Below are 11,605 nucleotides of genomic sequence, written 5' to 3'. Positions count from 1 at the left end.
CTCGCTCCCATTGGCTCCCGGCGGGGCGGCGGCGGGGCTGCCCCGCGCCCATCGCGCGCCTCTTGGCGGCTCTCAGCCTGCCCCTGCTGCTGCTCGCCGCCGAGCCCCGCGCCCGCAGCTGCTCCGACGTGCGGCGCCTCTACGCGGCGCGCGGCTTCAGCGCGAGCGACGCGCCCAGCCACGAGATCCGCGGTGAGTGGCGCCGAGCCCCCCCGCGCCCGCGAGCGCCCCTTTCTTCCTCCCTTCCCTCCTTTTTCTTTTCCCTCGCGTTTGTCCCGAGACTCTTGCGCATCCCGCGGACGAGGAGAGCCCGCGGTAGCTCCCATGTTCCCTCCCAGACCATTTTCTCCTTTTTCTTTTTTTTTTTCTTTTTCTTTTTTTTTCTTTTTATTTTTTCCTTCCCCCTCTCCTTCTTATTCTCATTCCTTCCTCCGTCTCCCTCCCAGGGCTGCTGCTTTTATTCCCCCTCCTGAATGCCCCCCGGGCCCGCATTCTCCCCCGAACAAAGGAAGCGCCTTTTTAGCCGGAATCCTCGGAGACCACCAAGGACTCGGGCTCCTGCGCCGCGGTCTCGCACCACTTTCCACAATAACAAAAATGCATGACTGAATGGCTCAGAAATGCCGAGTGTGAGCGGCATTCACTTCAGGCGCGGACACTGTCACAACACGGACAGACTCCGAGTAAATACCTTTAGACGGCTAATATAGGGGCTGGGGCGGATCTTTACCGTCGGGGTGCCCTCCGCATGCCCATACATCACCCCTTCCGCCGACTAAACTCAAGTGATTTCGGGCAGTTGCACTTTTATTTTGTCGGACTAATGAGATCCATYTAGGCTGCATCTGTTTGAATAAAATTGAGGGTCCGCTTACTTCTCCGAGAAATATTTTAATGAGAAACGTCTGACCGGTTGCAGTTAAAATATTCCTTCCCGTTCAGCCTCCCTGCTTCCTCGAATGGTCGCTAATAAATAAGCTTGTAGTTGATTTGTGTCTGCCCTCATCAGTGCAGTATTAGGGATATGTGCAAGCTTCCCGGGACATCTGGTATCTGGCAGGTTTAGACCTAGCCTTTATTTCATATATTGTTATTTAAGATGACTCAGTGTGCTTTGGAGGCGATCGGGAATAGATCCTGCTGAGAGGGCTTCCATTTGAGGCTCCAAAGCTGTTGTCAGGTTGACCCCGTGCTTTTGAAATGAAGGGGCAGAGAAATGTGATGAGCAAGGTAAGATTATTTAACAAAAGCAGGGCTTTTGGGAATGACACGCGGGCGGAAAATAGCAGCCAGGCTCTGCTGCTGCTCGGAGGGCCAGGGGAGGCTCTGTGCCTGGCTGCGCTSGGAAAGCAACAGGTCTTGCAAAGTTACGGCTCAAATGTCATCCTGCTCTGGAGGCGACTTTGGAGGGGATTGCAGAAACCTTTGCAGGAGGTTGTGGTTTTTTTTTTTTTTTTTCCTCTCATGCACAAAATTTTGTGCCTGGCATTTTTGTGATTCCTGTAGATAACTGCAGCTTGGAGGTGTTTCTTGCTTCAGGGCGCACCCACCTCCCTTCCTGGCTGCTGAATGTGACAGGGATGTTAGCAGCTGATCTGCTGAACTGGCTTTGTGTGCCACCACTTTCAGCAGGACCTCAGGAGGAGGTCCTGGAGGACCTGACTCATGGAGGTCCCAGTGATGGTTGATCATAGGGAAGTGACAGTTTGTGCCACTAACTTGGTGACCTTTGGCGCAGGAGGCTGAGGCTGGGTCAGACACCAAGGCGAAAGGTTTTCCTTGGGCAAAGCTTGGATTTCAGTTCATGTTTTAGGTGTGTTTTCATCAAAAAAAGTGAATTGAAAATGATCTTAGCTGATCAGTGAGCATGAGATGGTGTGGCAGAGGGGAAGCAGCCCTGGCGTGGTGAAGAATGGACTGGAGGTTGGAGGAAATCTGGGCCTGTGATGCGGATGGGTTAACGTACAGAAACACAGCTGTTATCTCCATGAACTCTAGTCCAAAGTCCGTCTAGTTTTTCTTTCGATTCTTGCTCAGGCTTYGCAGATCTTGTTTTATGGTCACATATCCGAGCACAGTTGCTTTAGGTCACAGCGCGCGGGCAGAAACTTCCCAACACCTTTCCAAAAAAAGGCACCCAAAAACTTGTGGCAAGTGACTCTTCCTGGAGGTGTAGTCATTGCTTTTCCATCCGAGCTGGGAATACTGAGCCTGAAAAGCCATTGGCCTTGACTTGCCAAAGCAAGGCGCCTAGGCAGTGTAGATGGCCGTGTCCCCACGCTGAGCTGCGTGACAACATGGGAAACGCAGCCTTACCCATGTGCATGACACTTGTKCTGTGACAGAGTAGCTTCTTGCATGCATTTTTTTTGCCATATTTATATTCTTCTGAAGAAGTAGGTGTGTAACCTTTATTTTTTTAAAAGAAAATGTTCATTCCAGCAATCTTCTCATCTGTACCATCTTTTTATTCATGCTGAATAGCTACTACTTGTCCATAATTACCTGGGAGTTTGACCTGACGTTGGTTCAGACCAGGTTCTGAACCTGATTAGAAAAGCCATAAATGAGAGGTTGTACCTTGCCCAAGCAAGTGAAGGTCRTTTTCCTGCTAGCGAGCTGACAAATACCACTTTGAGGAGAAACTGCACAGCTGGTCGACTCATTGTTTGCACCCTAAGAGGTRTATAATGTGCTCTTTGTAGAGTTGRATATATAGAAATTGTTTSTTTTTATGTTAACTAGGTGTTAGTGGTGTAAAAAGATGTGAGAGGGCTGTGCATGGAAGCATTTCCCAAATTATGGTCCTGCTGCTCTGGTTGCATCTTTAGTGCTCCTGCATCTCTATCTCTGTGATGTGCGGGGGGTATCCCACCTAATTGTGGTGGAGACATGCACTTTTGCTGCTGTTGCTAAAGAAGTTACTATTTGTGCAGAGCTGTCTGGTGGTGATGGTCATTTTGGGAGCAGTTTCTTTGGCTCTTGATACTGTTTAGAAAAAGGGAGAGGTTGCTTGTGTGGCCTTGCTGACAAGGGACACCATGGGAGCATCCAGCAGGGAGAACCRCAGGCATGTTGGTTGAGGGCTGCAGGATGGGGAGCAAGGGGAGGAGATTCCCCCTCAGCACAGGTTTTTCTCATGTTTCCCTTATAAGAGAAAACCAGCCCCCAAATCACACTTCCTCATCCGAATCAGAACCCTTTCCTGTGTTGCAATAGCAGAGGTTGTGATTTTGGGAGGATCTTCGTTAAAACGGGGTGAAGGTGGCTGCATCGTGTTGGATGGGCAGCTCGAGAGGAGGGAAGGCCACTAGGACATGTGCCTGGTGGAGGAGCCAGGAGAATTTAGGTCTGGATTCCCTTTGCAGGAGTTGCTGATGTGGACAAGAGTGGATATTTCACAAGGTACGTGGTGGGTTTTAAAGTTTGCTTTAGAGTTCCCAGAGGGAAGAAYGTGTGTTATGAAGATCTCATGCTACCCAGAAAGTGTTGTTCTTTATTGCATCTCCACGTGTGGCCCGTGGTGGTGATGGAGCAGACCGCGTGGGAGCCCCTGTCTGCGGCGGTCCCTTAAACCAGTCCGGCTGGTGTGGCCACCGAGTGAAATGCAAAGTGAACTGGGGGCACCCAGCAGGCGTCTGTGATTAAAAACAAACAAATCCAACACTTCTTAGGCTTCTTCCTGCCCTCAGGTCAGAAGTAGATGGGAATTTTCTTCCCTTTTCCTTCTAATGGTAGGAAATAAATGTTTCTTTTCACTGATTTTAAAAAATGCCTTGCCCGTTGGTGAAAGCCATACCAGTTTACTTGTGGTTTTCCTACAGAAATGCAATGCCCTCGATCTACAGCATTCCTGTTTTCCTTTCCCATGTGGATTTTGCCGTGGCTGGGGTGCAGAATCACATGSAAAACTCACTATCAGGAATTGCTGCATGAGTCTGCTGTTGCAGGGAGCAAAAAGTCATGCACCCATCTGTATTAGAGATGCTGTGCGTAATCTTTGACTCTCTAGTTAAACCAAATTAATGAAGCAGCTGCATTTACTCATGGGAAGTGATTGAAAGCAGTTGGTTCCTTGTGACAGGGCAAGTCATTTGGCCTGGGATTTTGGGCCCAGGGGATTTTGGCTGGAGTAACTTTTGCAGGGAGCCCAAACGTCTGCTCCTTGCACGTGGGTAATAGTGATCACCTGTGAGCTGCCACCTGGGATGGTCCAGGTGTCCCCTCTTACTCAAGGGGGAAAATTGTTCCACTGGTGTTGGTTTTTTTTTTTTTTTTTTATGCAAAAGCTGCAGCAAATGTGGTTTTAGTAGTTCGTGTGCTTCCCTTCCAGCAGAGCAACTGTTCCTGGATCTTGCCCAGGACCGTGTCATCTGGCACTGCGGGCGCTGGTGAAGGCTGCTGGCGGGGGACGGCTCCTGGGCTCCTCTCAGTCTGCGGAGCACGGGATGGGACCTCGTCCCCTTCGCCCCCGTGTTGTTTCCTTGTCCTGTGGAAGGAGCGGAGCTGCTGCTGGGGACGTTGTGGTGACCTTCCCCGCCTGCCAAAGGCCCTTCCATGGAGGGGTGGGTATAAATAGAGCCATAGTCCGCTCCAGTGGGCGGGAGGTGGCCGACGGGGACCGTCCTCGCGGCCAGCGCGTGGAGGAGTAACCGAGAATATCACTTGGGGTATTTTTAGTYGCTTCTAATGTCATTTATCAACTGSGGGAGCTGGCAGAGGAGCCGGCCGGGCCGGGCTCGGTGTGACTCGGAGCTCGYGGGGCCGGCGCGTTTCACCCCCGGCGCTGCGTCCCGGCCGGGCACGTGGGCTGCGGCCGCCGCGCCGACGGGGAGGATCGCTTTCCTTGGCAGGCRCTTCACTGAAAGGGCTGTTTTTTCTGCCAGAATAAGCAGTCATTACATTCCATACAATTCGTAGTCAAATTATTATCTATTGTTAAAATTRCCTTAATTATCAGATGTTTCCTTAGACGCGTAGCTGTTTTTTGAAAGCCTGAGTAGGAGCGTGTGCGCTGTGCGGGAGGCCCGGCCCGCGCGATGGTTTTGGTGCTGTTTTGTAGTTTCAGGGAGATTTTCCCTATGGCTTCCATACRTCAACAGGGTCTTTGGGCTCTCTGGGGCTGCCGTGGGGCAAGGCGGGCAACTGGGCCTCCTTCCCTGCCTGCATCCATCCACTTGGGCCCAGCAAGATGGTGTCAGGGTGCAGAAACACACGTGTGTGTTGAGTTGCACGGCCTCAGCGTTGCCCTGGCAGGTTCCAGGGAGCCTTCCCTTCCTCCCTGGAAGCTCAGGCAGAGCATCCACATCCCCCCCYGCCGCGGCATCCCGCGCCGCCACGCTCTGGGACCCCTTCCCTGCTTTTGTTCTGCCCTTTCTTTCGGGGAGAGGAAATTCTCGYGGGCCCCGAAGGTCAGGGTGCGCCCCTCCTCCCGGCGCCCGGGAAGGCGCCCGCGCCGAGCCCCTTGCTAGGGCCGGTCTCCGGGGCAATAACCTCCCCGCATTCCTYGCATTCCTGCTGCTTTCTCTTTCTTTGGAGATTATGGAGATAACTTCCTTCTCCCTCTCGCTGAGCAAGGCGAGGGGCGAGCGCTTGTGCTTCCCCTCGTGCTCCCTMACTCATCCCGTGCGCTCCGTGAGCCGCAAGCGGAGCTTCCCAGCACAGGTGGGTTTCCCTGTTCGCTGTGATTCCTGCACCTCCAAGACTGCTGCTTGGCCTGGCGTCGTCATTCCTTTAATTGCCGAGTGTCTTTTAATTAAAAAAGAGTGGTTTTGGTGTTGTAGCACGTCTTGCCTGAAACGAAGCACCAAGGAAAAACCATCTTGATGTCACGTGCTGGTGGAGATGGGGCTTCACCCGGGGCTGCTCGTGGTGCAGGGTTGACCGGGGCTGTGGTGGCTGCTCCCATGGGTCGCCCCAYGTCGTGGTGCCCGCGCGGGAGCGGGGAAGTGTCTGCGCTCTAAGCAGACTCAGATGGGAGCAAACAATGACGAGAGGCTCCAAATATGCCTCRACATTCTTGTGGCGGTAGGAACGGCGCTCGTGGCGGTGCGGCCGCAGCTTGCGGGAGGTGAAAATACGGGGCCCTTGCACGTTGTCAGCAGCATTGCTGGGAAGGGGCTTTTCGTTCTTCCTTTTTTTTTTCCCCCTCTCTTTTTTTTTCTTTCTTAATGCACATAGGAAATTGGCCTTGGTAATTGAGTTTCTACAGAACTACAGAATCCAATCGCCGGGGGTCACGGGTGGGTTAGCTGGAGTCGCGTGCCACGGACTGATCCTCTTGTGACTCACTGGGCTCTTGCAGAGATTGATGGTGACTTGGGGGTGCAGTAGCAGCTCCCCGGGATCTCCCTGCTGCCGTGTGCCTGGTTTTTGGGGAACTCTGCCCTGTGTGAATGGCTCTGCAAAGGGGCAGCATTGCTTCAAGAGTTTTGGGTGGTCACGGTCTTGTTTGGGTGGTCACGGTCTTGTTTGATGTTCCCAAGCATGTCCTCCTACTTGGGAACAGTGTTTGAAGCCTTGCTCCCTCCAGGGGAGATGGGGCAGATGGTCTCTTGCTCTAGGGGCAGAGGGGGAGATGGTTCCCCCAGAGGCAGCAGGAGATGGTTATAGAGATAGCCAGGGAGGAGAAGACACATATGGAGGGCATCACAAGTACGAATTTAAGAAAATGGCATAGGGACCAAACTCTGAGGTGTGACCTGCTGCTTGGTGCCACTTGGGATGGGCAACAGTGCCCTCCTGCCTCTAGGTTTGATGTGCAAAAAGTCCAACTTCAGGAAATGACAAGTTGGAACTTGGTAGCACTGGTGGTTTGGTGTAAAAAGCTCTGTACTGCCGGCTACAATGACAGGCGGCGATAAATTGCTGCTGGACGGTGCTATGGGTTCCAGTAACGCTGTTTAACAAAAAAATTACATGGGTTTTAATGCAAACTTCCAGCTTTTTTATGCTGTCCTTTATGGGCTGTCTTTTTCTTTAAAGACATCAGTCTGTTTGGATTCAGCATTCTTGGAATATAAAGGCTGCGCCGGGGTTTTACTGGGCTGAAGTGCAGTTCTTGCTTCTCCGAAAAACACAAGGATTTTGTTTGAGTGTCTTTATAGCCAATTGGCTGGAAGCAGTCTTTTTAGTAGGGAGCTCTTTTTCTTTTTTTTTTTTTTTTTTTTTTTTAACTTCTCCCTTTTTAAAGGTAACTTCGCTCTGTGAAAGATTAAAGAGCAAGCAGACTTGCTCAGCTCCAGTGGATGCTATTAGAAAGAAATCCATTAGGAATAGGGTGAGGCTTCCCATTTGCAGCAGGAGGAGCGGGAGGGAAAAGCGGGAAGCTTCTCTGCACCTCCTTGGCCCGATCCTGTGCAAGAGGACGGGGCATTTACGTGATCAAGGGAAAAGCAGAGCAATTATAAGCCCAATGGAAAGTAGCTTTAAAGTAGCTTCCCTGCTATTTAAGCTGAGGTGAGATAAAAGGTAGGCTCTTAAAGACACGCTGGCCTCTGCGTGCTGATTGTGGGAGTTAGGAGCAGCATGATTTGCTTGTATTGCAGCATGATTTCCTTGCATTCTGCCCGCTTGTGTGTTTTAAAGTGCAGGGGCTATTGATTTTAGTGGGGTGTAGGATGCCCTTGGTGGGAGCAGAGTTTGCCCCGTGCAGGGTTGCAGCAGCGGTGGGAGTGCCCAGATACCCCGGCCACATTGGGCCACCGATGATGTTTGGTGTGAAGCAAAGCAAACAGCTGATTTGKTTTTGGTTTGGTTCAGATGCGAGGGCAAAGGTGCCTTTGGCACTTGCGCTTTGCTGCTTCTCAGCGATGGGGGAAATCGCTTTGATAGTTTGATAGTGTCTGCTAATAATTCAGTGCTGTTTACATAATAATTGTGGTTAGCTTTCATTAGCGCTCCTAATGAGAGCCGCTTGGTTTTGAGCGCACTCATTTGCTGGTGCAGTTTTGCACGYTCCTTCCCTGCTCAAAAGCACCCGAAAGCTCAGACCATCAAATTGCAAGGCCAAGGAAGGTCTGCATCACCTGAGCAGSTTCTGAAAGGTGCAGGTTGTGGTTTCGGAGCCCACCAGCTTGATTGGTCTTGATTGCTCTCCATGCCCAGACCATTTTGAGCTATCAGTGTCCTGGAGCCAGCGACAGGAGCAGTGGTGCCTGAAACAGCAGCACCGGAGGGCAGAACCCTGCACAGGTCTCCCATTAAATAAATAATGCCTCTTGAAGGAGAATACATTAGCTTGAGTGGTACCATTATTTTTTATTTTACTTTTTAATTTTTTTGTATGGGATGGGGGCCAGCACCAGCTATCAGTGCCCATGCAGAGCGGGATGAACCTCCGGCAGTTCTGCAGGGCCAGCAGCTGGGAGGCTGCGGGAAATGACTTTTTCTTCAGAAATATGCTTGGAGGGATTTGTTGAGAAGTTTTTATTTATCTGCTTTTCTTCTTCTCCCTCCCTTCTCTTTTTCCTTCATCAGTTCTGCCCCATCTTCTCCCTGGTGCCGCTTTTCCACGGCCGCTCTCTGGATGCTGCTGCACGAGCTGTGGAGATGCCCCTGGTCCCCTGCGGCCGGGCCACAGCTAATAAAAGTTAGAACAGAGCTCCTTACTTTATTAAAGGCTCTTTTATATTATAAGGCAGACTTTGTCATGACACCCGGACGGCCTCCGAGAACAGCCAGCCTTTTCAGGGCTTTTCGACAGCCTCACCAGCCGTTCCTGGGAATATTCCCACCACGGTGCTGTTCCAAAGCGGTGCTCCATCTGCTTTTAAAGCATAGCATAAAACATAGCATGCCCATGGATGGGAATGGTCGGTGGCTGGATGCACGGCCGTGGCCCGGGAGCTGCGGAAACGGAGTGTGCCGTTTTCCTGCAAACTCCGCAGGAAACGCCGGAATCGCCGTGGCGAGCGAGGGTTAATTTCTAGATACCCAAATCTGTGCAGGAGGTTAAACGACACTTCCGCCTTGTTGATGAATTATGGCTTGAAAATATTTGCATTCTTTCCTGAAAGATTTAGGAATAATTATATAGCACTCAGGGGCAAGGCTTTGCCAGATAAACTTAACAACTCTATAATTTGTACTCGAGGCAGGGTTTCCTGTAAATGATAGCTTTGTTTAATTTTACAGTACTGCTTCCAAATGTTTGCTGCTTATGGGTTGCCAGCTAAACTGGACTTGTGAAGCTGGAAGAGCATTTATTTGTTTGTTCCTGCAGATAGCAAAAGCTGCGGAATTGGGCCCAAACTTGGCGTCTTGTTTAAAGCTTCTGGGTATTCTCTCCCATGCAGATTTGCTGGGGCGAGAGCAGTTTTCCCACTTAATGTCTGAAATCCCGGAGCTGCTCTAGGGTCTCCTCCTGCTCCACGTTTTTCTCCCGCATTTCAGCGCACATACTTTATTTCCATTACTCAAAGCCGGAGTCATGCATAGCTGCAGCCAAAGACACTTCAGCAGCTCTAGGGATAACAAGATAGCTGACAGACTGGAATGCGGATTTATCAGGGGTAAAAACTGGCAAAATTCCCCATTTCTGATTCTTCTTCTTAAATAGGCCCTTCATGCTCCTGCCGCGTGAGTCCCCAGTGAATTTTAACCCTTTGTGTTCCCAGGAGCGRGCAGGGGAGCAGCACGGGCGGCTTCTGGGATTACACTGCTCCATCTCAGTGCCTTTTTTGCAGCCGTGAATCTTTTCCAGAAATGTGCTCAATGGGTTTTTATTTTAAAGTGAGGACCTTTGCACCAGATGTGTGGCTGAATGACCACAAAATGTAAATTTTACTGCATGTTGCCTTTGGACAGGCAGTTTGAAAGACTACTGGGCAGTTAACATAGGAGGCTTGTGCCATGAAATCCGCTTTCTTGGGACTCGGTTCATGTTAACGCCTTTGGAGCAGATCATTTTAGTGGCCTCCATTGTGTTCTGATGCAGACCTACATTGGCTGTGCTTCTGTTGGGACCTGGAAATAGGGCATATATTTTAATATAATACATATATTCTCATACCCTGATCCACTGAGCCATTTTGTTTTGGGAAGCAAGATGTAACCCAAGAACCAGATGTAAAAGTTAAATGAAATGCTGCAGCGAGGGGAGCCGGGTCCAGAAGACAGGTCAAGCTGGTTGGTTCAAGAGCTAAAAGTTAAAATTTAACTTTGGAGAATTTCTGAGGTCTCGATGCAGCGAGACCTGGGTGCAGGGTCCAGTCTGCTGTCCCATTTCAAGGGTGGGTTGGTATATCTGGAGCTAGTGATTATTTCTGCGGTTGCACTTCTCGACCGAAGGAGAGGAATGAGGAGAATTTCACTTTTCCTTCAAGGAGGAAAGAGGTTGCAAAACACTTTATTTTGGAAAAGAAAAAAAAAAAAAAAGTTCTTGTTGGAAAGTAGCATGAGCTGGACGAGGRCTTGCTCCAGCCCGTGGTCCTGGCCATGCTGGAGCCCCTGTGGTGCTGTGGGCACCTCTGCACCACGTTGCACATGAGCTTCACCGTGAGGAGCCTCCCCGCTGTGGGGACTTCTCCTCTCTCCTCCTTTCTTTTTTTTAGCTGCAAACTTTTTAGAGACTGCTTTTGCTGCAGGAGAGGGGCTGTGCAACGGAGTGCTGCTTGTGCAGGGGTGTCACGGCTGCTCCGTGCATCAGACGGCTCAAATGGGCGCCTTGAAACGTGTCCCCAGATGCCATGTGGGTGGCCTGGCACTGCCCCCTTGCCCCGTGTCCCTTTGCCTTGGCACTGCCCATTGATTTACCCTCCAGCCTAGGCGGGAGTGACAAAGTCCTGCCTGGTGCTGAGCAGCATCTTGGCTTCTGCAGCCAGAACCTGGCGGCTTTTCCAGGAAACCCGTGTCCATTGACCCAGCTCKGGATGGGGGAGCCAGGAGCTGCCCCATGTCCGGGTGGCTCCATGGGGACACTGGGTCCGAGACCGTGTGGTCCATGCCCTTGCTCTGTGGTTCTCTGGCCCGTTCTGGAAGGACTTTGCTCCAGCAAACTGTGCGGTGGAGCTGCCTGGCAAATTGTTGGAAAGATTTGGAGATTTATCTATGCAAAGGAGAGCAGGAGGAGGAGGAGGAGGGCTCGTGTGCACCTCYGGGCAGATAGTGACGAGTTCACAGATGAGCAGAGCCACCAGCTGCGGCCTCGTGGGGGAGGGAAGGGGCACGAGGCGGAGGAATTTCTAACTTTGTGATATCCTTATCCTTATTATGTGATATCCTTCTCTTCCCCTCGCTTCCCACCTCGTTCTCGCGTCTTCCACGGCAGATTCAGCTGCTCTGTCCTGCCTTTTCCACAAATACCGGCAACCCCCTGGCCCGGGCCGAGGGAATATATTACGATTACGAGTCTGTTCCAGGCCAAGGTTGACTTCTCTGACATAGGTTGCATTATGCTGGCTGAGCACAGTGCAGGGCTTGTGCGGAGGCTGGATCACTTGTGGAGCAGATGCCCAGGCCCTGGAGAAGTAATATTGGTAGGAGGAGCAGGCAGGGGCTCCAACTAACTTTTTTTCTTTTTCTTTTTCTTTTTCTTTTTCTTTTTCTTTTTCTTTTTCTTTTTCTTTTTCTTTTTCTTTTTCTTTTTCTTTTTCTTTTTCTTTTT

At 51.0% G+C, this 11,605-nt stretch overlaps 1 protein-coding gene across 1 annotated transcript in view; it reads left to right on the top strand.

The window, feature by feature from the left end:
• Positions 1–44: 44 nt before the first annotated feature.
• The window catches only part of GPC4 (glypican 4), a gene marked incomplete at its 5' end in the record, with an annotated part of 63,721 nt that continues 52,160 nt past the window's right edge, over positions 45–11,605 (top strand). Inside the window, one exon of the mRNA XM_026039008.1 lies at positions 45–192. Within this exon, the coding sequence (XP_025894793.1) occupies positions 45–192 (148 nt within the window). The remainder of the gene's footprint in view (positions 193–11,605) is intronic.

This window comes from Nothoprocta perdicaria, unplaced genomic scaffold (genome assembly GCF_003342845.1).
Source record: "Nothoprocta perdicaria isolate Ctin4 unplaced genomic scaffold, notPer1 scaffold_22, whole genome shotgun sequence".
NCBI classification, from domain to species: Eukaryota; Metazoa; Chordata; class Aves; order Tinamiformes; family Tinamidae; genus Nothoprocta; species Nothoprocta perdicaria.
The sequence above is the reverse complement of the archived record's forward strand: the minus strand, read 5'-3'. Positions and strand labels throughout refer to the sequence as shown.